The 27,861-nt window shown below is 45.3% G+C and overlaps 2 protein-coding genes across 2 annotated transcripts; one reads left to right on the top strand and one right to left on the bottom strand.

Moving 5' to 3' along the window:
• Positions 1–962: 962 nt before the first annotated feature.
• Positions 963–18,976, top strand: POM121 (POM121 transmembrane nucleoporin). Its single transcript, XM_075263600.1, has 13 exons — positions 963–1,518; positions 4,710–4,922; positions 6,619–6,780; positions 6,960–7,037; positions 8,133–8,304; positions 8,385–8,476; positions 8,837–8,901; positions 9,000–9,112; positions 10,087–10,189; positions 10,367–10,528; positions 11,705–13,051; positions 14,646–14,753; positions 15,567–18,976. Exons 1-13 carry the CDS (start codon positions 1,058–1,060, stop codon positions 15,662–15,664), a joined length of 3,174 nt encoding a protein of 1,057 aa, XP_075119701.1. The 5' UTR covers positions 963–1,057; the 3' UTR covers positions 15,665–18,976.
• Positions 18,977–20,838: 1,862 nt separating this feature from the next.
• Positions 20,839–27,608, bottom strand: NSUN5 (NOP2/Sun RNA methyltransferase 5). The gene is made up of 10 exons (XM_075262604.1): positions 27,448–27,608; positions 25,951–26,073; positions 25,076–25,247; positions 24,887–24,995; positions 23,350–23,497; positions 23,160–23,275; positions 22,844–23,022; positions 22,459–22,669; positions 22,073–22,219; positions 20,839–21,061 (listed from the first exon to the last, which is right to left on the bottom strand). The coding sequence occupies exons 1-10, from the start codon at positions 27,538–27,540 to the stop codon at positions 20,893–20,895; spliced, it is 1,467 nt and encodes a 488-aa protein (XP_075118705.1). The 5' UTR covers positions 27,541–27,608; the 3' UTR covers positions 20,839–20,892.
• Positions 27,609–27,861: the final 253 nt, after the last annotated feature.

Genomic DNA, 27,861 nt, shown 5'->3' with positions numbered 1-27,861 from the left:
CCATCTCTGCCCCCAGATTCATGTCCCCTCCATCTCTGTCCCCAAATTCATGTCCTCCATCTCTGCCCCCAGTTTCATGTCCCCAATCTTTGCCCCCAGATTCATGTCCCCTCCATCTCTGCCCCCAGATTCATGTCCCCTCCATCTCTGCCCCCAGATTCATATCCCCTCCATCTCTGCCCCCAGATTCATGCCCCTCCATCTCTGCCCCCAGATTCATGTCCTCTCCATCTCTGCCCCAGATTCATGTCCCCTCCATCTCTGCCCCCAGATTCATGTCCCCCCTCCATCTCTGCCCCCAGATTCATGTCCCCTCCATTTCTGCCCCCAGTTTCATGTCCCTCCATCCCTGTCCCCAGTTTCATGTCCTTCCATCCCTGTCCCCAGATTCATGTCCCTCCATCTCTGCCCCCAGATTCATGTCCCCTCTGGACGCAGATCAGAGTTGAAATCGGGACATACCTCCCTCCAACCGGGACCACGGGACACGTCACCGAAATCGTGAATGTCCCGCGGAAATCGGGACGGTTGGGAGGTATGACTCAGGGTTAATGCCCTCTCAGCCTATTACTGGTCTTAGACACTGATTTCTGAGAACGTCTGCACTTCTGTGTTAGCCATGTGGTGAGAATAAAAGTAGTGACGAAATCCCTTTAAGGACGCCTTTCCCTTTAAGCCCCCTATGCCGCATGGGAGGTTTAGTTCACATTGTTACTTATTAGCAGCATCACTATTTGAAACTAGTACTTTAAGATCACGTGATCTCATCCATACACGCCATTGGCTAAATCCCCACCTCATACATCACAGTAGTCTGCCGCCAGATACCGGAAGAGGCGGGATCCAAGTGTGTATAATCCAATAGCTAACAGGAAGAAGTGACGTCCATGGACATAGGCCCCGCCCATTGGAAACCACCGAACGTGAAACCCTTTTCAAAAAGAAGCAGTGGGCGGGGGCAGCGCAGGTTGCCTGGATACACGGGATGTGACGGACGGGGTCCATCACGCGTGGTGCACCCTGGGTATTTAAGGCCTGGCGGGGCGCTCAGCCGATCATGTGTCCGTCGGGAGGGCGGGTAGGAGGGGTCAGGGACCGGCTGAGGAGGCTTCTTAGGGACGGTCTGAATCGGGAGTACCAGCCGGTCATCTTGCTCCTGCCCGCTGTCCTGCTCCTCCTGTTCTTTGTTTATTGCTTCCCCCTGCTCAGCGCCCTGGTGCTGTGTGTGGTGGCCGGCTGGGCTTATAGGAGCTCGGGTGGACGCTTGTGGAGACTCTCCGACTGGGGACAACGTGGTGGAGGAGCGGCCGGCGCACGGCTGAGGGCTATCCCGCACAGAAGACTCCGAGAGCCGGTTGTCAAGTGGAGTCCGGCGTCCTTGTTGTTACTCATGGGCAGCTACCTCGGCAAGCAGGAGCCCCCGGCCAGGGGAGTGGGTCGGGGGGCTCGTGAGCTCAAGGAGAGGCTTACAAAGCCTAATCCCACCGTGCCAACCCCTGCCAGGCGCCTCTCCTTTAGGTGGGTGATGTCTGGGACCCCACAGAGGTCCAAATGTGACCAGCACCAGTGCCTGGCATCTTATACAAGGGTCCCGTGGGCTGTGACTACTGTGAAGTCTAGTAATGGCTGTCCTAGGACTGCACGGTGCCGCTCGCCCTACTGACTGCACGGTGCCGCTCGCCCTACTGACTGCACGGTGCCGCTCGCCCTACTGACTGCACGGTGCCGCTCGCCCTACTGACTGCACGGTGCCGCTCGCCCTACTGACTGCACGGTGCCGCTCGCCCTACTGACTGCACAGTGCCGCTCGCCCTACTGACTGCACGGTGCCGCTCGCCCTACTGACTGCACGGTGCCGCTCGCCCTACTGACTGCACGGTGCCGCTCGCCCTACTGACTGCACGGTGCCGCTCGCCCTACTGACTGCACGGTGCCGCTCGCCCTACTGACTGCATGGTTTGGCTGTCATAGGACTGCATGGTGCTGCTCACCCTACCGACTGCATAGGCTCCAGTACTACCCATGTGGTTTGTATATATGGCCCTGTATGAAAGTCCTGCTTGGTCTGTACTGGGCGGCCACTATGTCTAGTAACACTCTGATGTGACTGATGCTCTGGACAGTCTGACATTAAGTGGCCTCACTGTAATCTGCTCCATGTGTTGTCATTGATAATCCAGAGTGTATATACAGGCCTTCACTGAAGGTATACGGCCAATTCTGAGCACAAGTCTATTTTCTGACTTGATAGACATGAGAGATTTTTGTTGAGACTCTAGCTCTACAAGCTTCACTCTAGAGATGCTGTGACTGACTGACTGGGTTTGGAGCCTCTGCTTTGGGTTTTTCATACTTGGGTCTTCCCTATTACATCTAATGTAAGGAGTTCTGTCCCTTATTCTGTCAGCACAATGTGCGCGCTGAACACCTCAGTCAGGATTATCCAAAGCTGCTGACGTAACATATGGATTCTCCATCTTTACTAAATATACTATCTGCACACTTCCAAGGCCTTGTGTTCCCTTCCAGTGATAGATGTTTGCAAGTAAAAGAATTCTGCTTGTTGTACTCGGTCACTAAACTTTTGAACTTTTTTTTTTTTTCCAGCAAAATTTGTTAATGTTGCTACATTTTGGCTACTTGTCACTGCACATTCTTCTTTTCCTTGCTTGTCTAGTGTAGGGTTGTTCTCTTGGCAGAGGCCGTTATGGAGTAGGTAAGAATAGGTGCTGCCTGACATGCTGTGGATCGAGTATATTCTATAGCCACATCAAACCAGGCGGGTTAAAGGGATCTTATAAACACTTTTTTTTTTTTTTTTTTTTCTCTGAGTAACACGTCGGAATAGCCTTAAAGGTTATTCTTCTCCTACCTTTCATTGTCTTCTCCGTGCCGCTGTTCTGTAGGAATCCTGGTTTTTGTCAGTATACAAATGAGTTTTCTCGCAGCACTGGGGGCGTCCCCAATACTGCGAGAGAACTCTTTACAGCACTGTCTCCATCTTTGTCAGCAATGGCCTCTTCTTCCGTCGCAGATTTCAGACTTCTAGGCCTCGGGCAGAGCAGACTGCTTATGCCCACATGCCACGAGAAAATGGCCACTTACACAGTATTGTAAGCGGCTGTTTTCTTGTGGTCTGTGGGCATGCGCAGTCTGCTCTGCATGAGGCCTGGAAGTCTGAAACCTGCGCCGGATGAAGAGGCCGTTGCTGACGAAGATGGAGGCGGCGCTGGAGAGGGTTCTCTCGCAGCATTGGGGACGCCCCTGTGTTGAAAACTCATTTGCATACTAACAAAAAATGGGATTCCTACAGAACGGTAGCGCGGAGAAGACAACGAAAGGTAGGAGAAGAATAGCCTTCCTTATGGCTATTCCTACATGTTACTCAGGAAAAAGTGTTTGAAAGATAGGATTCCTTTAAGGTTGCCTATAAGGGAGACATAGTTAACCTCCACACCAAAAGAATTAAACACCCGAAAATTCAGAGGCTCTGCATGTATTGGTTGCAATGGGCTAGCAAACGTAGACCACCAGACCACACAACTAACAGTCCTGGAGCTGAGGATGTGTCTCCCACTCCATTCTAGTCTCCACTCTGTCCCTTCTCATTGTACGGTCTATTGGCTTAGTATGTTACATGCAGGGAAAAGAGACGTCAGAACTTTAGTTATAAATTAGGATTTCTAAAATGTATTTACCTGCTTCTGGTCTCGTATGAAAGAGAAGAATCTCCTTTCAGATGTCACTAAGCTTGGATCTGTCTAAATTTCTGGTAATACTGGTTGAAATTATTAACGTACTGTTCACCTTTGTACATGGGTTTCTGTTCAGGGAGTCTGCTTGGATATCCCCAAACAGCAACCTAATCCACATAAACAGCGGTTAGCTTAGGAAACCGCCAGACCCCGTTGACTATTATGGGGTCTATGTGGTTTCTGCACGAAAAATACGGGAGAAAAGTGCTGCTCGCCAGACTTCTCTCTCTCTCTCTGTTTTTCATGCAGCGAAGGGAACTGAATGGACCAAACGCAGATGTAAACCGGGCCTAAGACTGGGATATTTATATCAAACTGCTCCTGACTCTAAGGGCCCCTTCACATGGCGTAAGCACGCCGCTCATTTAGACACTTATACACATGTCTGAGCGTGGCGCTTCAAAACAGAGTCCATTGATTTCAATGGGAAGCGCACGTATATGCGCCGCGCTCGGACAGGTGTATACGTTTCTAAATGAGTGGCATGCTTACGCAGTGTGAAGGGGCCCTAATGCTGACTTTGTTCAACCAATGATCTCTGGAAACACTGCTAGAACTGTATCCTTTGTATCCCTCATATGAAACCTGGAAATAGCCTTTCTTAAACATCAGAAGCTCGTCTATACATTTTATAATGTCTGAGACTTTTGCCTGTATTGCGCACAACGAACCCATACAGTGAGAAGTGGGCTAAGGATTTCAATAGAGGAGCAAGGGAAATAATGCAGGATTTTTCAAAAGGGGACACTATTTAAGTGACTTTTTTTTTTTTTTTGCTCATACAAAATGCCAAAAAATCAGGGCATCTGCAGATTTAGTTGCGCTTTAAGCTTGATAAACTATTTAGAGAAATAAGCATTTATGTCTTTAACAATGATTTGGTTTGCACTGCACGTACACCACTGTTTTAGTGGCAAATAACATCTTATAACTATTTATTTTTCCATCCTTCAGAGAGACTCCTGTTGTAACCAATCGGCCATTCATGAGCCCACGCAGGCGATACCCTACCCACCAGCCCCAGTACAGTATGGTAGGATCTCTTCCCACAGTGTATGGAGAGGGCTTTCCAAGGAAAACTCTGCTGTCTCCTAAACATTCTCAGCTGCGCAGTCCTGTAACGGTTAAAATTGCCCGTCCTGATCAGAATATCGTTCGTTCACCAGTGTAAGTACTAAAGCATTTAGTTTTGGGGTTCTGCAGTTGATGCCTGGTAACTGTGACATGTATAAGGGATCTGCTCACAGTGCTCGTCCATAGATGAGTATTATCAGGAGGGGAGGGGGCGTTCCTCCCCAGTCTTAGAGCACAGCGCGATAGGAGCTGCTGTGGAGAAGGATGTTCCTGACAGTGTCAGGACCCCCTTCTGACTGTAAAGCACTACAGTACCAGGACCGATAGCACTTTACACCGGGCACAGATCAGGAAAGCCAATATATGGTACTGCCTGTGCCCAATTTGATGAAAGGTCTTCTTTAATAAAGGTAAGGTAGTAAAGGGATCCTATTCAATTAATGAAAGCTCTGGTGATCCTGTCTTATTACAGTGCCACATGCTAATTTCTTGTGGCAGAACCTTAAGGCTATGGCCCCACGGGATGATTCGCAGCTATAAAGCGCTGCAAGAAAAACTACGATGGGAACACATCGAGGTTCTTGCAGCACTTTGAACACAAAGTTTACAAAATTTTCCTTCAGACTTTCTGGTGCAATTATATCTACGGGAAAGCTGTCGGTGTTTCCGTCGCTATACTTGATATGCTGTGATTTCCAAAACTGTGTTGGTTTTGGAAATCAGAGCGTGTCTGCACTGCAGTTTTAATCGCAAAGTGGGCATGGGATTTACACGAATTCCATCCAATTTGCAATTACTTTAAAATGCCATGATTTTTCCCATGGCGTCTCTGCTGCTGGCAAATTGCGGTGTTACGGTAGGTTCACACTAGCGCCCAGAGTCTGTTCTGAGCTTTCTGTCTTCTGCATGCAGAGGTCGGAAAGCTGTCAGACTGGGTCCAGCCATGTGCACCGGTGAGCGTTTTATGCTCTCCGCCGCGAAACCAGTTTTTTTTTGTTTTTTTTTTATAAACCAGACAGAGTACTGCATGTCCAACTCTGTCTGATAAAAAAAAAACAAACCTGTTTCGCCACGGAGGTGCTCACGGCCAGACACCTTTCAAACCCTTTCAAATGAATGGGTATGAAAAAGTCCTGCAGGTTTCCATCTCCTGTCCAGTTTTGTGCAGAAAACGGAAACCTGTATGAACGGAGACCGGGCGCAGATGTGAACGAGCCCTTACTGGCCCGTCGGGTCCCGGCCTAAAAGTTCCTTCAGGATGGTATTGTACACTTTCGCTTGCATTAATGCATACTTTCGTTCTTGATCAGTATTGGTGACTTTTATTGTGTTGGAACTGCTAGGTAAATGTGTCTACTCTGAAGAGCCAAGGGTCTAGACTTAAAAATGTTGGATTAACTTCATTTTATTACATTTTAACTCTTACTTTAAATGTAAGCATAGATGACATGAACATTTGATATTAAACGATCGATTTAAAAACTGGGAAAATTGAGATGTTCTAAAACGTAAAAAGTAAGGGTAGGGAGAAGCTCTGTTTTGGCTTTCTAGCATGGGGAGTTGCAGGGTCAGAAAATGGAGGAATTCATGGCTTATTTTTATATATATATATATATATATATATATATATATATATATATATATATATATATATATATATATATATATATATATATATATATTTTATTTTTTTTATTTTTTTTTATTTTCTTTTTTCTTTTTTTTGCCTTTCTTAGTGTGTAGGTATACTCCTTATGACTTATAATTTCTCTGTCGCCTCTCTCCAAAGCTTGAATAGTCTGCTGTCTCCTAGCCTTGTGCCTCCACCAGTCATTAGTGCACCTCCAGATCCTTGTGCAAAGGAGACTGTACTCAATGCCATCCGGGAGAGCAGAAAAAGGATGAACAAAGATGAATATGGTGCCAGTGGAGGGTTGGAAAACAAGAGAAGGTAAGACATTAATAGTACATAAGAGACTTGCATAGTTGTAGTGGCTGCATCCACTTTTCAGCATTGAGTTCTAGAAGTGGGTGACTAGAAGCTTGAAAGACGCAGATAAAATAGAGCAAAGAACTAAAGTGTATGTTCACTCGTAAAAACTGTCTTTTAATCTGTAAATTTCCTTCTAGGAGACAGATAAGTGATGGAAGTGGGGAGAGTCCCTCTGATTCTCCAGTGGTTAATGGTTCCTTGTCTTATGTCTCAAAGTAAGTAATTGGTCTGTTTGACTCCCCATTATTTCATTGTGAAAATCTGCATGTACATGGTACTTATAGAATGTTAGAGGTTGTCCATGCTAAAATTTAATTACCATATAAGCCGACTTTTTCAGCATATTTTTCATGCTGACAAAGCTCTCCTCAGCTTATGCATGAGTCGGGGTCCACGGAGCACAGAAAACTGGAAGGGGGAGGTCCTTTAGTGCTACTGCTGTGATTGGCTTGTCATGAGGTCACATGACTGATGTCATGAAAGGTCCTGTAACCACTGGTATGTAACATCTGCAGATAAGGTTGAGTGTAAATCCTAGTAGCTCCGCCCACACCAGAGTCCGATCACATGGTCATGACGTCATCAGAGGTCCTTTAGCACACTAGGATTTAGCATCGACCCTGCAGATGAGTGGCCAGGATTCATTGTGTCTTATGGAAGATGTCTGTTGTATGGAGGAGAGGAAGCTGCAGTAACGTGACACACAGGGACCTTCCTTTAGTTACTCTGCCTATTACTGTCAGGCATTTGGGGTTATTAATTTAGTTTCAGTAACTCCATGTGCCTCACATTAATAACAGTTACCCCATCACGTCCCTCCTATTAACTCCTGTGTGCCCCATATTAGGGTTACTAATATGTGAGACACATGGGGGTAATAATGAAGGACCTTAATTATGAAGATGCCTAATTACCTCCATATGTCCCACATATCAGTAACTCTTATGTGAGGCACACGGGGTTAATGTGAGGGACATGATGGGGTTAACTGCTATTACTATGATCCCCATGGAGTTACTAGGCTGTAATGCACATGACCAGACTTTTTATCTGCAATGGTGGATTCCCCCCCCCCCCCCCCCCCTCGGCTTATACTCAAGTCCAATAAGTTTTCCCAGTTTTTTTTTTTTTTTTTGTGGTAAAATTAAGGGTCTCTGCTTATACTTAAGTGTATATACTGTAATTAGGCTGAAGGGGGGGGGGGGGTCATTTAAATCTCCTGACTTTCTTAAAATTCTCAAACTTCATGAATGTCAGACTACTGATGACTTAGCTGCTGTCTGTGCCATAATTCTCAATGTCTTCATTAGGTCAGACTCCTTGAAAAGAGCCCAGAACACACAGTTGCTCGATGACATTGTCAACAAGCGCTCCCGCACCTCTTCCAATAGTTCGCTGAGTAGCTCTACTATGAATGGATTCCCAATGGCGACGCATAATGCCATCACAAGCTCCTTTAGTTCCAGCAGAATACTCCTACAGGTATTGTATGTAGGGAAGAAGTAGTGTCTGTCTGCATGAGCAACTGTCTGTATATTCAATGTAATGGCTTTATCTCTTAGAAAAGAAAGCGGAATTGCCAGAATACGTCTGTAGTCTCCAGCTCTCCTTCATCTCGCTGCCAAACACCAGACTTCTCAGCCAAAAAGGCCAGGTAATGTCTAACTAAATTTCATCCATCTCACCAGTTTGCCACTTTAGGCTAATGTACCTGACCACAGTGATGTTTTGGTTAGGGAAAAGCCCGAGGTCAGTCGCCTCTCCTGAAATATTAGGGTTTTATTGGTAGAATAACTGTATTCTGATTATATAATTCTAGAGAGTATCTTGTGACTGTGCTGTTACTATTCATTTTAGGAATTTTTGCAAAAAAACTCAGTTGACTAATAGCTTTCTAGGAGGAATAAATGTACAATACAGAGATGTGAGGAGGATCCTCCAGATTCCAGGAGTAGTGATGGGTTCTCTTCAAGCTTTGAGTCTTACTAAGTCATTGTGTTCCTATTTCCCATAGAGAAGAACTGCATGAAGTTGGCCAATCTAGTCAGAGACTAGCCAGTGGGGACCAGTCCGGGCAGTGTAAGTACAAGGAACATCTTACCATTGTATGTGGAAAATGAAAAGTTGTTGACTTTAATAGCACGACACCGGAACCTGCATTTATATTTCTCCTTTAGTGACCGACTCGTCAAAGTCTTCTACTTTAAATTCACCTGGTAATGGAAGTGGCGGACCTCGCCGGAAGAAGGTTTTGTTAGTCTGTTCTGGACGTGGTGATCAATATCCACTGGTAAATTGAGTTTGTGGGTTTTTTTTTTTTTTTTGTCAGACCCCCACCAGTCTTCATAGAGGATAAATGGATTCTTGAACCATTGGTGTCTATTTTAGCAGTCTGTATGTTCATTGATCTGGTTCCCCAGTGGACCAAGAGTGACACACAGTGCAGATCTGAAAATAGTTAGGCTATGGATGGGGGAGGAGTGAAGCAGAGATGTAGACAGGCTTGACGTGAGTCTAAGGCCTAGTTCACACAGGGACAGAATAGCATATTTTGGTCTTGATTTTGACACGGGAATCCGCGACTGTCAGTCTCACTCCAGATTAGGCCCAAAATGAATGGGCCTAGTCCGAAGGGTGCTGCGCCGCGGAATCCACCTGAAGAAAGGGCAGCTTGCTTCTTTTTTCCGTGAGTGGCAACATGCCGCTCATGGAAAAAAGATTGCGAGTGGTCTCCATAGACCACCATTGTGAGGGGGTGGATTCTGCGCCATAATCCGCCCCCTCTGTGCCCATGTGAACGAGCCCTTAAGCTGAAGATTAAGCTTTCTAAAGGTCAGTACTTCTCTTCATGCTCCTGGGGCTGCTTCTGAGATATGACCTTGCTGTGTACAGTGTATGGCAGAAGGTCTAGCTAGTCCTTGCTCACAAGTTAAGAGGAATGCAACCTATAGATAACTGCTTAAAGAGGACCCTTAATGTCCTCATTGATGTGCAGTATTGTATACCGCTAGGAAGCAGTGTGCTGAATTCAGCACACGATCATGTGCCCTGGTGGTACTGTGACAGCACTGATCTGCCCACCATTGTGGCACATACTGGGAAAGCCAACAGTGTGCTGAATACCACACATCAATGGGGACATGAAGTACTCTAAAAGCCATAATGAATGTTACTCCTTATGCAGACTCAACAGTTTATTTTGAGAAGTCAAATGAATTGACAAGTGCACTTCTAAACATTTTTTTTTTTCTCCCCGCTATGTAGCCCCCTCCACCTGTGGTTGGATATAATATCACTTCCAAGGATCTGGATTCTGAGAAGAAAGCCTTTTTACAGAGGCTCAACAAGGCTCTGGAAGAGACTACTGGTAAGTGAACTAGTTTCTAGACTGGCACAAAGTCTAGCATGGAAACTAGTTGTAAATGGCATGTTGGTCAAATTTTACAGAAGCCTTAATACATTTGTACTGCAGAATGTGCTTGAAAGAGCTCTTTGATATGCTGTCATTTGTGTATGCTAGAACTAACTCTCTTGTCTTTAATAGATCCTGTCCCTGCCAGCTCTGCACCATCTACAACTACTGTTGCTGCAGCACCTCTCTTTAGTCTATCTACAACATCTAGTCTGACATCCCAGACCTCTACAGCAAGCAGTAATCCTTTACTACAGAGTCTAGCTAAAATGCAAAGCAAGGACAGCTCACAAGGTGAGGAAGCGGGCAACCTCTTTGTGCAAACCATTATAGTATCTGCCCTTCTTGCTTGAAGTCGTACCCACAGTAAGCTTGAATAAAGGGGTTTTTATAGTTGTGTCCCAGATCTATGCATAGGTTATTATACTATTGTACCTCTGATGTGTTCAGTGGAGCTGCCATACTAGATACATCCCCCTGAATGGTTGCGAAGTTGACATTGCTACTCTTCAGCCCCTGCTTCACCTCCAGTGCATACAAGTGGACAGTCTATAGATAGAAAGGGCTGTGCTTTAGAGAGGACCTTTCATCAGATTGGGCACAGGCAGTTCCATATACTGCTGGAAAGCTGACAGTGCACGATTGGCTTTCCCGATCTGTGCCCCGGGTAAAGCTCTTTCGGTACCGTAGCGCTTTACAGTCAGAAGGGCGTTTGACAGTCAGTCAGGAATGTCCTTCTCCACAGCAGTGCCTATAGTGCTGTACAGTGTGAGCGGGGAGGAACGCCCCCTCCCCTCCTGATAATACTAGTCTATGGACTGGGAAAGCCGATCGTGCTCTGAATTCAGTGCACTGTCAGCTTTCCAGCAGTATATGGAACTGCCTGTGCCCAATCTGATGACAGGTCCTCTTTTTAAGAATGTGTTTTTACAAGGCCAGTACAAGTCATGCGTGGGTTTTTTTTTTTTTTTTTGTTTGTTTTTTTGTTGTAGTGCCTTGGAAATGCTGGTCAGATAAGACCAGGTGTTACCTGATAGGTTGAAAATTACTTAAATGATAAAAGTATCTACCCCTCATAGTGACTATATCAAATGATTATAGTGGTGGTCAGATGTCAGAGGATCCAAAGACAGCAGAGTTACGCCATAGTCCATGGGAGATGGAGCGCTGTTTTGGAAATTGCAATCTAAGGCTAAGGCCCCACGTTGCAGAAATGTAGCTGTTTTTGTTGCGTTACTGATGGCTAAAAGTCTGTATGTGACAACTCACTATAGAATCTCCTATGGAATGTACTTTTGTACATCAAGTATTTGACAGTTCGCGTTAAATCTGCCTTCCTTGGTAGAAAACCCTGCAGAGATCAGTGCTTCATTTCTATTATAACTTTCTAAGTGTTCAGGTTTTGATATATAAATGAGGTATTTGTTAAAACTATGTACATTTTTATTTATTTTTTGCTCTTTCCATTAGAACCTTCACAAGCTGTTGCCGCAGACTTTACAAGCAACAAAGCAGCTCCCATATTCGGGTTGTCCACTCCTAAAAGCGAGCCAAATCCTAATCCGAATGTTTCTCTTCAGCTGACAACCCAACCAGCTCCAGCAGCGCCCGGCAGCTCCACATCTCAGTCCGCCAATGCTGTTCAGAATAAACCAGAATCAAAAAGTAGTCTTCTCCAACTCCTTACTCAACCCTCCGGAAACGAATCCCAATCTAGCTTTAAGCCACTATTTCCCAGTAATGTGAGTCCTACTCCAGCCAGTGTTTCATCCAGTGGGCTATCCATGCCCTCTGTCTCTACAACAAATACTTTCAAACCCATATTTGGAGACCAAGTTGTGCAGCAGAGTCAGTCTTCAAACACATTTAAACCAATATTTGGGGACTCTTCAGTTCAACAACCTGCAACATCTGCATCCCCTTTCACATTCCAAGCAAATTCGACCCCTGCATCCACCGCTCCTCCATCATTTTCTGGGTTTGGTGCTCCAGCCACCAGTACAACGTCGAGCGCGCTCAGCGCTACAAAGTCATCACTTTCTCTCCCCACTTCCAGCAGTGCCACCACTAACTTCAGCTCAACCTTTCCCGGAGCTGTGTCCTCTAGTAGCTCGGCTGTCTCCGCTCCTACAAATACGTTCTTGGGAAGTGGCACAAGTTCAGATTCCCAAACAAAGACAACATTTGTATTTGGGCAAGCCCCTACCTCACAAGCAACACCTAGCTTGAATATGTTTGGGAATACACAAACGGCTGCGACGTCTCAACCACAGGCATCTGTGTTTGGGTCTTCAGCTTCTGCGTTTTCAGCAACGCTCAGCTCCAATCCACCTCCTTACCCTGCAAGCTCTGGAGCATCTACTTTTACCAGTAGTTCAGGGAGTGGTGTACAAGCAGACAAACCTGCCTCCAATCCACTCCCCAGCTTTGGTACATCTGGAGGCCAGTCTACGTTTGGATCAGGCACTCAGCCTACTTTTGGAAGCAGCTCTCAGACCGCATTTGGTGCAAACACCCAACCAACCTTTGGGTCAAATGCAAACTTTTCATTTGGATCAACTTCTGCCACAACAAACCCAACACAGTTTGGCACACTGAATAGCACTCAGACAAACAGTACTCCTGCAACAAACCAGTTTGGTGCTTCACCGAAGCTGTTCGGTTTTGGGGATAAAACAAACTCTGCTACATCCTTTGGTGTGACCACAAGCACTGTGCCTGCCCCTACTATGACTTTTGGAAACTCTTCTGTGGCTCAGAATAACACAACAGTGAGCTTTGGGACTCCTGGACCAACAGAAAACAAGCTCTCATTTGGTGAGTGTAAAATGGCTCAAATTGTCAGAATTTGTCTTTCTCATTGTGTTTAAAGGGTTTTACCTGTAACTAGAACTTGTGACCAGTGGTTTCTGAAGGGGAGGGTACCACAGGGGGATCCTTTGGGTAAATGGATGGCCACGTGTTTAGAGTTCAGTGTTAAAACAAGGATCCATTTGTCCATTAAATGTGCATGGCAAGCTGCTCAGATAAAATAGGCCAGGGGAAGCTCCTTATACAGGACCAAAGCTTGGGGTGGGGAGGGTTTCTAGAAGAGACTATACAACCAGTACTGTTCACTTCATCCGCCTAGTTCTCACCATGTGTCATATAAACTCCTATGCTCAATAAGCTGCCTCTGTCCATTACTGTCAGGATTTGCTTACACGTACCACCTTGGACAGCATGTTTAAGGCTAAGGCCCCACAGGCTGTATCCGCAGCACTAAAGAGCTGTGGGAAGAACTGCTGCGTGAACGCATTGTGGATCTTTCCGCAGCGTTTTTAAGAGAAAGTTCAGAGTTTTCCTCTGCGGACTTTCTCTTAACATATCTACAGGAAAGCCGCTGGCGTTTCTGTAGATATAATTGACATGCTGCGATTTTCAAAGCCACAACGGCTTTGCAAATTGCAGCGTGTCTGCGCTGTGATCTTTTCCACAAAGTGTGGATGGGATTCGCATGAATTCCATCCTCTTTGCATGCACTGTACAACGCCACGATTTTTCCCGCAGGGTCTCCACTGCGGGCAAGTTGTGGAGTTTCCTGTCCATGGAGCCTCCACCTAAAGGAGTTTTGAGCCTTTGATATTGTCTGTGTTGAAGATGGACCCTGCATATCAATTGGTGTAGTCTGACAATAGATATGTCATAGTGGATATGCTCTGGTATTACAGCCATGTACAGTCTTCCAGTTCAAGTCAATGGGACTGGGCTCTCAAGTTACTAGACACCTGCACCTGCCCAAAAAAAAAAAAAAAAAAAAAAAAATGTTGTAAGCTCCCATGTACCACATATTCTCATCAGTCCACATTTCTAGTGCTGCAGTATTAGACTACCTCCTCAGGCCCGGTTCACACCTGTGTCTGGTCTCCGCTGGGGGAGGGGCCTGGGATTACAAAGAGAACCCCCTCACAAATGCCAGTGTGAACCAGTGGTAAGCCGGTCACTGAGCATACAGCGCCATCAAGGAGAACCGGCGCGCTCTACAACAGCTGGGGTTAGCTTGTACTGGAACATTGTGAGTGCATCAGGTTAATTTTGCCCATGGGCTTTGACTTTCTCTCCTGTATAAATCTGAAGAGTTTGCACCTATAACATGGATGGAAGTACTAATATCTTGTAATGGTGTTGGCTGAGGAAAGGCAGGCCACGTCATGGGTGGTGAGTTATTTTAGGGGTCTGACTGAGAGGACCACACATCTCCACTATGTATAGACTGGGGTGGAGTGGCGAGGATCTTTTGCAATGCCCCTTGACTGAGGGGTCTCCTTTGTATAGCTGTAGTAAATGAGCATGATCCTATAACAGAAATGGTGAACTGGCCTCAGCTAGAACTGTCTTAACGTTACCCATCCTGCTATTGCTTTTCTTGCAGGGACACCTTCAACACCGTTTGGTCAAACCGCCTCCCCCGCAGCTGTCAATTTTGGAACATCTACACCCACACAAACGCCATCCTTTGGCAGTCCTGGTGCTTCATTTGGTAAGACAAAATTATTTTTGTCATACTGATTTCAGCAATGTTTGCTTGTGTTCTAGGTGTGTACTGTATATTGCAGTACTATATCCTAGTCATAAGTTAGGGGACAACTTGCAAATCGGTGAGGTTACAACTGTTCAGACCTCCCCACTGATCAGGAATAAGGGGCAGTGGCCAGACGGCAAGTAAGCGGCTCCATTCACTTCAAAGGGAGTGCCAGATATAGCCAAGTGCTGTACTTCAGCCATCTCCTGCATCTCTAATTTCGCTCCTGCTCATTAAAATCTTGGGCATTTGCAGAAACTCTCCCTTTTGAGCGCTACTGTACATACCAGAGCGCCATTTTCTTGTGGACAATGGAAGAAAGCGCACAAGAAAATGGAGCTCGGACATGTGTAGTAGCGCTCAGAAGGGAGCATTTCCATGACTGCCCAAAATTTCAGTGAGCAGGAGCAAAATTAGAGACTTGAGGCATTTTCGGAGCACAAGTTAGAGGTGGTGGTTTCAAGGTATGACATGGGGTTGCATGGGGGAACACCCAGGGTGCACAGACAGACTCATTTGCATATATAAAAAAAAAAATATTTTTTTTTCCAAGGCTATTCAGGCTGTGAATATCACAAATCGTGTTATTCCAATGATAGAGCCCCTCTAATACACTTGTGCTGCTGCCGCTGACAATATCAGCTGTGTATGGCGCAAGATACAGAATGATCGGTGCTCACAGCTGCTGTTTTCAAGACTGTATGAAATATTGTGGTACTTAACAGAATATGTTTAAGCAAGTTGTCAACTTTTTTTTTTTTTTCTTTCAAGGTCAAGCAAATCATGGCTTCTCTATTGGTGTAACCTCTAAAACGTCAGGAGCTCGGCAGCGACTAATGGCTCGACGCCAGCATACACGGAAGAAGTAGATGTGCTGCGCCGTGTAACCATTCACCCTCCTGAACTACATGTACAATCTTTGTACACAACTTGCATGGGTTTTCTTGAACTGGGAGGGGAAGAAACAATGTTCTGAATTCTAACGCGAGGGGGGGGGGGGATTGACTTTTTTTTTTGGCAAGGTCTAGTGAGCGATTGCTAACCTTGCCTGTATCCTTATGGAGTGACATGGCTACCGTAACATAATGACACTGCCAAACCGTTCCAACTGGTCTTGCTCATGTTGGATCATTGCCACCTTGCTTCATGCACTTTCTCATCTGGACCATCCTGTGGCTGGGAGCAGCAGGCTTCATCTTGACTTCTGTAGAACTGCTTGTACTTTAGGTTTTGGATTTGTACGATTGGAGTCAGTTTCTTTGCAGTGCCTTTTTTATTTTCTCTTGCCTGCTTCCATTCTACTTGAGGATCTAGGTAACTTGATATTCCAGCTCTTGCTGAGTTTTTCAGTAAAGGACGGAGTGCCAAAGGCCTAGACCAACTGTACCATGACCATAGTAATGTCTATAGTGACTATCTAACACCACAGCTTTACAGTCTTGAAACTGACCAAGATATTGGAGAGTGACCTGCTGCAGGGAGCGGATTTCAATATGAATGAATTAAGCGCTTCCCCCCCCCCCCCCCCCCCTTAATTCAGAAGGCTTTCCCATGAATTTTTCCCCGTTGAACCAGAACGTGCAGTAAATCTGACTTCTACATCAGCAGACTACTACAAGCTGTTAACAATTTACTTCTTCTCTTAGCTTTGACTCCAAAAGTTTTCGGATGTGTGAGGACCGACAACCAGTTCTCCTTCCCCCACTGGTGCAGATTGTAAATTCAGTACCAAGCAGGCAACATATTAACATATGGCTGTCCATACTCTGTATTTGTCAGTCACTTTATTTGTGTTGTGAAATGTATTTGTAAGCTACCTCTAAGGGGAAGAATGAAAGTGATCCGCATGTTAGAATGAGACTGTGCGCAGCAGATACTGGGGGCTTCGACATTTTAGTGCTTGCTTTGGAGTCCACTAAAGTGATCCACCATGTTACTTGATGGAATGAACTTGGGTGGATTTTTGTCACAGCTTAAGCAGTGGCGTGGCTTGCATGTGCATTCATGACTGCAAATATCGCCCTGGCCCTCTGGTTAATGCCAATGCTCAATATTTATTGCCTTTGCTTACAGGAGTAGAGGTGTAAGTTGCCCGGTCTTACATATTCCTTATGCCAATGTTTAATGCAACATTAATACACCAAGTATTGGATGGATATATTCAACCTTCTTAAGAGACCAATGCTGGTGCAAATTGCATAGGAGTGATCTCATGATTGGTATCTGTAGTGTCTATTATGATGGGAGTGGTAGCTCTAAGCCACTGAAGCAAGCGCTGTAGACTGGAAGGCTATGGTTTTCCTTGCTAACTCTTTTTTGCACCCGTTTGCTTTTTTTTTTCTCTCTTCTCTGCCAAAGCCAGGAATGGCTACTATAAGAATGGGAAATATATAGGAAGTTCTTATACTTCTCACTTCTGCTCAGTTCACTCTTGGCTTTGGTTCAGAAAAATGAATCAAAATCTGCAACAACAAAAAAGCTGCATTTTCACAACACGGGGCCTCAGCCTTAAAGGCATTTACCACATTCAGATGAAGTCTCTGCTGTCATGTAACTTTGTGTTCAAGAGCTGCAGACCAAAACTGAGAATCTCCCTAAAATGCAGTCATCATCCAGTATTGGTTTACGTCGCTCCTATTCTAACCCTACTGTTTAAAGATTCTATCATTAGAAACCCTTTTAACAATAAATACACATAGGAATGGCCTTAAAGGATAGCCTTCTCTTGCCTTTATTCTGATCCGTGCCGCTGCTCCTGAGGAATTTTTCTTCCTTATGCAAACAAGTTTTCTCGCAGCACTGAGGGGCCGTCTCCAGTGCTGCTTGAAAATTCTAGCAATAGCCTTGGTTGTCTTCACTACCTCTGCCTTCTTCTCTGGGTCCAGAAGCGCTGACTGCGCATGTGTCATCCATTTTCCTGTGGCCTCTCTTGTTCGGCCACAAGAAAATGGCCGGAAGACATGCGCAGTCAGCGCTTTTGGACCCAGAGAAGAAGGTGGGGGTAGTGAAGACAACAGAGGCCATCCCTGGAGAGTTTTCAAGCAGCAATGGGGATGCCACTCAGTGCTGCAAGAACTTTGCATAAGAAAGAAGCAATTCCTCAGGAACGGCGGCACGGATGAGAATAATAAATGTGAGAGAAGGATAGCCTCTTTTTTTTTTTTTTTTTTTTTGGCTATTCCTGTGTGTATTTATTGTGAAAAGAGTTGCTAATGCTAGAATCCCTTTAATGTGCGTCACTCGGTGCTCCTGTCCTTGGCATTACCAGGGTCTGCCCATTAGTATGCCATCCGCTGTCCTGTGCCATGTATAAATGGAACTGGTCCGCAACAAAGGGGAGAAGACTAATGTTTCTGTAAAAGGGGTGTTCCTGTCTTAGACATGCCATACTGTAAGTGACTTTATAGTTGGTAATCTGGGCCCCACTTGTGTGACAGGTTAGGGGACTTCATCCCTTGGTTGCTGTGCGTGGAGCTTTGCGGATGTGCTGCTTCCATGGCTCTTTACATTAATTTCTATGGGAGTTTTGAAGACTGCTCGCCATGTTGGGGCATATTTATTAAAAGCCCATCACAACCAATCACAGCGCGGCTTTCACTTTGTGGCTAAGTCACATCTGGTGTTAGACCTTCTTAATCCTGTTTTTACATTATTTATGATTTTCTGTAACTTCCATATAAAAGTGAATGAAGACTCGTATACACAACACCCAGTTACCTCCTGAGACGGGAGGACCTCTTAAAGTGAGACCTAGTATGCCGAGGTACATAAGTTTCTGGATGGGTGCAGAGTGTTGTTGGATGTCTTGTGAGTGGATTAAGGAATTAGACCATCATTCACTCTACCACTATAGATCCCACCATCCCCTACATATAGTATAGCATCTGAGAGCTGGTTGGTAACTTGCGCTGCGCATCCAGCAGTGGTGGAGAGGAGAACCATTGCTTAAACCTTGTAATGTCTTCAGTATGAATTCTCTATTTCTCTGTGCTCGGAGGTACACCCAGTATTACTATAACTTGCTGGAGCGGAGCCCTCGGACCTTTAGCTTCACAGGCCAGAGCACTTCTGTGAGGTTAACCATACTGAAATCTGCTGTGGACAATGTGTATGGCTTTATGGATGTTGGAATGTACATAGTTTTGTAAGCTTGCTGTTTTGTCTGGACTAGATTTGGGAGGATTTTTAGAATTTGTTTTTTATAAATTCTTATGTCTTAATTCTGATTTTAAATAAAACAAAATTGCTTAACTTGTCTTACTCATTATGTTCTATGACTATACCATAACCTGTACTGACAGCAGCAATGACACTTTGAGTTACTACAGATTGGAACCGAGGCCTACGCTGGCCCGTAACTGGAGTGGATGCGATTATCCTGCTTGTCTGGAGAGCTGGGTCTTCATCCAGCTACAGCATATCGGCCAAAAATCCACATTTTGTTTCCCCTATTGCTACCTAAACAGAATCCACGTAATACTTCACCTAAGAGCGGCAGAACCTATACAATCATGGCTGCATCTCTGAAAAGAACATCTTGCACCATAGATTTTCAATGTGATAAGTCCATAGGAAGACACTGAAATAATTACAATGATGGGTAACATTTCTGTTCTAATATATATCTATGTAAACCGAGGACCCAGTATTCACAATAAGTTATGGTCACAATTCAGCTTCTCTGTACAGGTCTTACGGCAAGATCCTAGAGAGGCCAATGAATAGATCTAGTCTGTCTTGCCTTTAAACAGTTAATAGTGTACTCTTAGGCTGAGTTCACACTGGGTATTTTGGTCAGGAGGTTGAGGCGGAATTCGCCTCAACATCCTGACCCAAAAAACCCCCCAAAACTGCTCCTGTTGAAATCAATTGCGCCCGTAACAACCTATTGAAATGAATGGGTTCTGTTTTGAGCGCTCACATTCTGCCACCTGTATATGTGCCAGAATGCGAGCGTATGAACCTATGAGAACTTACTCTATCATGTCTCTTCCACAGTCAGATTTCATACCTTTTATATTAAAGGGCTTGTTCCATTATAAGGCTCTCTATTCCCTGCACTTTTTGTCACAGGATGAGGTTCTTGGATGTTGGCCTGGACAACTACCTCACTGCCACCCTGAGCCCCTAATATATCTGAATCAAGAGATCACCATAAAGGAAGTGAGTGAGGTGCTGGAGGCCCTTCATGGAGGTAAATCCCAGGTCCTGATGGGCGGATATATTGTTGTTTAATGACTTCATGTCAGGCTCTATAATTCCAGGACCAATGCATTATTCCAATATTTCAGCTAACCACTCTATAAATGATTTTTTTTTTTTTTTTACTAAACTCTTAGGTGTTGGTTGCCCTCACCTGTCCTTGCCACTTAATCTTCATACCCCTATTGTGGTGGCCCTTAAAACAGCCTTTCCTTACACTTAAACACTATACCATACATATTATCCCCCCTTGCTGCGAGAGGTAGACCTTCTCTATATTGCCAAAATGCCTTTATTTTTTGACCCTGCCATAAGGTGTCCCTCCACCTGTGCTTATATGGGTGCAATATCACCTATTCAACTGTCAGTCATTACAGAATACATTGTGTCTCTAAAACTGTCCTAGTTGCCCCAATCCAATGTGGAGGGCCTATCCTTCCCCGATATCATACTATATTATCATGCTACTGACTTGGGTTAAAAATCCTGTTTACAGTATTGGCACAGGATTTAGTCAGACCTCCACTGATCAGCAAATTCTCTAATTATTCACCCCTTAAAGCAGGTTCTTCCATACTGACACCTCAGAACTGACAACCTTTGTGTCAATTCTTGTATCGGAGTCGGGTATAGTCTTGTCATTGATGGCACCACAACTACAAAAGCCATCTGTGGATACTTAGACTGCGAATTATCAAGACACTGGATCTCTAATATGTCGGTTCCTACTGCCCAGGCAGGTCCTAGAATGGAGGAACAGGATCGTGATGACCCTTGGATTCCTTATAAAGGATTGAGGTTACTATGACACTTTTGTAGATTTTTTTAAATTTCTCTTTATAAACAGTCTAAAATCCAATTTGTCTGACATATATACACTAGCAGATAGAATATATTAGGACTGTTCTGTTTTACACTTCTTCCTCTTCTTCCGCTTTTTCTTTGTGGAACTCGATGAGTCTTGACCAATACATTCAGACTTCCTTTTGGACTGAACCTGAGAAGGATTGGAGATCTCCTTCTCTGCATCTGAGGCGTTCATAGGATGGAGTTCTTCGGATATGCTGGAATTCAGTAAAAATAAAATGATACATAAGACATACCCAAGGTCACCAAGAGAGACGTCTTACTTCTTATATCAGCATTTGTGGTTATTACGGTATCTAAGGAAGACATGGTACTGCCACTTTTGTTATCGCTGGGTGTCCCAGTAATGTAATCTAAACACGACTCCAGTCACTTCTATTGGACTGATGGAGAACTGTATTTGGCTATCTCCACAGCTGTGTAAGCGGCCATTTTCTTGTGGCCTGTGGGCATGCGCAATAGGCTCTGCCCGAGGCCTAGAAGTTTGAACCCAGCTCCCGAAGAAGATGCGCAGAGAAGCCGTTCCTGAAGATGATGGAGGTGGCGCTGGAGAGTTCTCTCGCAGCACTGGGGACGCCCCCAGTGCTGTGAGAGAACTCATTTGCATACTGACAAAAACCGGGATTTCTACCGAACGGCAGTGCAGAGAAGACATCTAAAGGTAGGAGAAGAATAGCCTTTCTTAAGGCTATTCCTACGTGTGATCGAGGAAAAAATTTTTTAATGATAGAATCCCTTTAAAAGTGAATGGAGCATTCACAAAGAGAACTCAGAGACCCCCACCAATTAGACAATTATTTCCTATCCTCTAGGTAACTGGGTATTCCCATGAACAAAACAAATTAAGGGAAACCTGGCAAAAGGTGTATCCCCCAAGAACACCCTCAAAATGAGCCTTCCATCTATTCTTCACAGTCCTGACTCCCAAAAACCCAGACCTAAGCAGCCACCAGAGGGTGCTAATGTAACTTCTTACTCCTGCACAGACCTCTTATCAGTGTTGGACGTGGTGGGTGATGCCAGGGGGCACTATACATTCAGTTCTTGGCATTTTACATTGTATAACCATGAAAGGACAGGATATTTATTTTCATGGTTTCACAAAAACTTTCCCCGAAATAACAGTAAAATCAAGGCTACAAATACAAAATACTCCAGGGATATCAAGAGCTATAGAAAGTATCACAATGTCAAACATTTTCTTCTACCTTTTCTCCTCTGGGCTCCTACGCTGAAACAGAGCTACAAAAAATCCATTTGTCAGCGTTTCGGATAAAGTGGCCCGCAGACAACACTCTGACCCAGGGAATGTGCTCAGTCCACGCACTGGCCACGAAGGAAGAACATTAGCCAACCTGCAAGGAAATGACATTTTAATATCTCTGCAGCGTAATAAATCACTGTATACCACAACCTATAGACCAGGGGTAGGGAACGTACGGCTCTCCAGCTGTTGCAAAACTACAACTCCCAGCATGCATACTGGCTCTGCTGGTCTTGGAACTCCAATGGAAGTGAATGGAGCATGCTGGGAGTTGTAGTTTCACAGCAGCTGGAGAGCCGAAGGTTCCCTATCCCTGCTATAGACACTTACCTGAAGTCTGGGTGTTGCTCCAGGATGTCCTTCACCACATCCTCATTTTCCTGCTGGTGTATGGAGCAGGTAGAGTAGACAACAAACTGCACAGAAGGGAATTTAAGAGCATGGGACAGAGCCCGTCTTTGGAAAGCGGACAAGGCCTGCAGCCTCTCTTCCTGTTCAGACCCTGCCTCATGTGTAAGGACTCTCATACGATCTGGCATGCCTAAGAAATATGGTGCATGGTCAGCAAAGATTCTCATTTAATAGTATTTTAATATAAATTTCTGAAATTGAAAATTAGATAGCCCTGACTTGGAATAGCAGCTCCTAAGACCCAACCCCTAGGGCAGGACCTCTAGGTAGGTCAACTAAGACTCCACGTTGGTAGAATACTTACCTGATCCACTACATGATGGATCCACCAAGATGTGACTGACTTTCTGATACTTTGATTCACAGTGCTTGACCGTAAGGAAGTCTTGGTTGGCCAGTTCTTGACATGTGACTCCAGCACGCAGCAGCAGCGTACTCATAGTTGCCAAACGTTTTGTGTCCAGGTCAAAGGCAAAAACTTTTCTGCAAATAGTCAGAAGTTTTAAAGAGTAGCCATGTTAGCCTACTTAGAATTGGTTTAATGCAGTGAAATTTGGAGATAGAACCACTAAACGTAAGAATTCCTACATAAGAATATGACTGCCACAGCTTTCGCTTACCCCTTATTCTGTATTATGGCGGCCAGTTGACTTGTCTTGTTTCCAGGGGCGGCACAAGCATCAATAACACAGGCACCTACAGGCGGGTCCAGGAGTAATGCTGGGAGACAACTTGCCTGGAGAAGCAGAATCATTTTAGTAAGATGCATGGAGTAGATGACATATGATGTACACAGGAGGATATACTCACCTTATCCTGTAATATGAGGTGTCCAGCTGTGTATAAGGAGTCCTTGTGAAAGTCTGTACTGGGGGGGAAAACTAGCAGGTTGGGGACGTGAAGATCCTGAAGAAATGACTTCCCAGACTTCCGTGCAAAATCAACCAGTTCCTCAATACTGCATCAGATGACAAGAAAGGATCTACATTATTATACTTGTTTTCAGCACTAAATTTCATTCACAGTTTTCCCCCCATATATGTATCAATGTTGTTTTCATGGCCCTGGACATTTGGACCTTCTATCCCCTTTCTTATCTTAGGGAGCCTTCACATGGAGTTACGCTGCGCTCATTCTGAACGTAAAAACACGTTGAGAATGAGTGCGTAAAAAGCAGCTCCCATTGACTTGAATGGGTGCCGGCGTACGTGCGCTACCCATTGAAATCAATGGGAGGCCTTTTTGGTACTTTTCCCTTATCGGGCCAGCATTGCTGTTCAGCATCAGCATCAGGACATGCTGAACTGCTGACTGGCACTGGAGCTGTGTATAAAGGAGCAGCGGATCAAAGGATGCCAGAGAGGTGAGGTCCGGCTTCACCGTGTCCTCTGGGCACTGGGACGTGCAGCCCGGCCGCTGACAAGCTTGTGCTCACCGACAGTCACCGCAATCCCCAAGTCAACCCACGTCCCCATCGGGGCAGCTCCAGTGCCAGCCAGCATCGGGCCAGCAGTCAGCAGTTCTGCATGTCCCGATGCTGAACCGATAAGGGAAAAGTACCAAAAAGGCCTCCCATTGATTTCAATGGGTAGCGCACATATGCCAGCTCCCATTCAAGTCAATGGGAGCTGCTTTTTACGTGCTCATTCTGAACGTGTTTTTACGTTCAGAATGAGCGCAGCGTAACTCCGTGTGAAGGCTCCCTTAGCCTGTTTTATAACGCCGGCTGTGGTCCCACCCCTGGCCTCTTGTTCATACGCCTTTGTTTTGTTTTTGTCCTTCTGTTATATTTGAAAACCTTAATAAAATAGGATTAAACATAAATTTCATCCACTATGGCCTTTTCAAGAATAGTAGAAGGTCCAGAGAATGGCGCTAATGGTAACTTTGTGGTGATAAGGAGTTGTTACTTTCCAATGTTTGCAGTTATAGGACGGTTACACAGCCCTATTGTACCAGGGCGCCATCATGACGAAAAGATAACCCAAGCCCGACTGATTGGTGTCCATTGTTTTAAAACCGAAAGCGATGGATGAATAAGTCGTGCGTGCAGGACTTTTTCGTTCACAATTTTAGACGAATCTTGTGATGGGGCCTCTAACACTAATGTGAATGTAGCCTTATTCAGGAAAAAGTGATTTCATTCCTAGGAATATGTAATATTGTAACAAACTATACATCTAATTCCATATATGATATCAATAATTGTATAATACACTATAAATAGTCATGTTATTCTGCAGCTTGAGTCTGTGATTCTTTCCCTCACTCTGACTCCTTAGCCCTGGATAACCAAACCTAATTTAGTGGTGAAGAAGTCAGAATTATTACCATAATGTGCTCTTACCTGCGAGCTTTGCCCAGGTAGGTATAACCTTGACGCTTGAAGTAAGTTATGACATCATCCATGGAGGTCTTTAATGTATTGACACGTACGTAACGAGGCAAAGCAGGTCCTAACAGGACAGAGACATTTAGCTCGGACAGCACAGATGTATTATAAGTTTGCCATCTACTTGTAGATTTTCCTACATACCATCAGATGAGCCACCCATTGACGTCACCAAGTCCTGGTTGCTGCTGACCTTTCTCTTGACTTTTAATTTTGCAAGCTCTGCTTGTAGCCTCGCTCGGTGTGCCAGAATGGTCGACTTCCATCGACCTCCACACTGAAGTCCTTTTCCAAAAAGCAAGTCATACACCAACACCTGAGACGAAAAGACAACCTATCAGAACATATGTATATCATAGAGCAGCTCCTATGCCTCGGTACTTAGGCTGACTATGGATCACACTGGTGTCTATTCAGCTAAATGGCAAGTACATCATACCACATCTGTCCTGTGAGTGTTGGCGAAATCAGCTGGTTGTGTTCCTCACAGCTCCGCGATGACGTTAGGCTGTAAGGCCCGTCCTTCTGACAGTGGAGGGATCTCTGTGCCAAACTAAGAGTGTGTTCACACAGTGGAAAAGGTGGTGGCAACGGTTCCCGCCTTCTGAAATTTCCGCACAGCTAGCCGTGACGGGAGCTTGGCATTGGCAATCCATCATGACATCCCGCTCCTGATTAGGCCAGAATGAATGGACCTAAACAGTAGCACGTCTCAAGCCACGGACTCAGCCGCGGAATCCGCGACAAGATAGGGCATGTCAGTTCTTTTTTCCGTTACTTGGTAGCGGAAAAAGCAAGCGGCTCCCATTGAAGTCAATGGAAGCCATTTTTGCAAGCGGATTCTGCGTCAAAATCAGCCTGCAAAAATCTCCGTTTGAGCATATCCTAATTATCCCAGAGAATCTGACCGTGCGCTGAAGCCAGTTTCGAGCTGTGTATAATACTGCCCATGTCTGGGGACATGAAAGGTCCTCTTTAAGCCCCCCTGTAGCCCATCTCTGTGGTCTCATTTTACTCACTTTGGCCAAGTTCATAGGTAATTTCTTTGGTCCACGAAGCAGTTCTGCGCTGCTGATGATCTCCTCCATTACTGAAGAGTAGCGCAGGGTCTCACACACTAGGGCATACAGCTGCCGCACGTTCTAAGGAGAATAAAGGAGATATTATTGCCTACCATAAAATCGGGCTATGGAGTCGGTAGGCTAAACCATAAACTTTGACGATTTCACAATACAGATGAGGAGCTGACACTTAGGCTGTATTGATATTATATGCAGTGATATATAGCATCACTTGGGTGCCTTGGAAGAACTGAAGTGACAACATCAAGACACGTCAGACAGGAAAGCTCCCGACGTCCATGACAATGCTTTGTTATTTTTGCCCTGACATCGCCAGGCAAAAAAGTTGAACGTTTGGGGCAACATGGTGGCTCAGTGGTTAGCACTGCAGCCTTGCAGCACTGGAGTCCTGGGTTTGAATCCAACCAGGAACATCATCTGCAAGGAGTTTGTACGTTCTCCCTGTGTTTGCACGGATTTCCTCCCATTCTACAAAGACATACTGATAGGACAAAATGTACATTGTGATCCCTATATGGGGCTCACAATCTACATATAAAAAGTTGAACGTTCAGGACTTAGTTGTCTGCGATTTCAGACAGACTCTGTGCTAGATGTAAACATAGCCTTTGGCACAGCCTCCATCTAACATATGCATATGGGAGCCGGCATGCGAGCGCTCCCCATAGAAATGAATGGGCTGCTTTTTTCACTATGAGCACTCCCATTGAAGTGAATGGGAAGTGCTCGCGTGTACGGCTCGGACTGAGCAGAACTAGCCGTACACGCGGGCACTTCCCACTCACTTCAATGGGACTGCTCGTAGTGAAAAAAGCAGCCCATTCATTTCTATGGGGAGCGCTCGTATGCCGGCTCCCATAGAAATGAATGGAACTGCTTTATACGCCACTTATTCTGAACGTGTTTTATGTTCAGAATAAGCTGCCATTTACGTAGTGTGAACTCACCCTAAAAGCGCGGCAAGGTCCAAAAAAAGCTTCCTAATTAGGAAGCTTTTTTTTTCAGGACCAAAATAAGCCACACGTAATTTACATGTGAACTAGCCCTTAGGGTTACACAGCTATTTTGTCTGCAACTCTTGTCTTGCAACCAAAGATCACTGGGTGGCGATGTGACTCCTTCACTAACACCTTGTGACTACTTGTGCAGCTCCATCTGCTTTAGTGAAGAAGTAACAGGGTGATCTCTGCTCACAGCCATAATCACTATGTAAACCAGGCCTTAAAGGGGCCTCTATTGTACTGATCCATGGAGAGCCTAGTGTGCAGCCTATAGATCCAGAGCAGCCCTATACTATGGAGGCAGACATCTCCTATATACTGTACATACATCTGAGGTCTAATGCTGCACACACAGACAACCTCCAGCATGGTAAGGGAATGTATATGTATATACTGCATGTCCCTGTGATCTCCTATATACCACAGCCTGTACCTTGAATCCACTGTCATACACAAGGCTCTTCACCGCCGCCTCTTTCCGCTGCAGTCTGTCGAGGATCCCGGCCGCGGTTTGGTATAGAGACATGACTGCTGCCTGTGATCGCCGCCACACACGTGCTGTCTCCTCTTCCTGCTGCCATGTACTGTGTATGCTTTACGACAGAGCAGAGGGCTCGCCGTACGGCTACAGCCGCGGTCCTGTGCAGAGCGGTGTGACGTCAGGTCACGTGACTTCAGGTCTCCGGTCCAAGATGTAGTAAAGACTGGTTGTTATGGAGAGCAGTATGTGTATAATGGAGTACAGTATAAGATATCCTCCGCCTAGTCACATACACATGCACCAGAACTCTAAGGCTGCGAATCAAACTGCAGTAGAAATGTTAGGTGTATATTGGTGCGGGTTTAT

The sequence above is a fragment of the Leptodactylus fuscus genome, chromosome 2, assembly GCF_031893055.1.
Source record: "Leptodactylus fuscus isolate aLepFus1 chromosome 2, aLepFus1.hap2, whole genome shotgun sequence".
Lineage (NCBI taxonomy): Eukaryota > Metazoa > Chordata > Amphibia > Anura > Leptodactylidae > Leptodactylus > Leptodactylus fuscus.
Note: the sequence above shows the minus strand (reverse complement) of the source record. Positions and strands in the feature narration are given on the sequence as shown.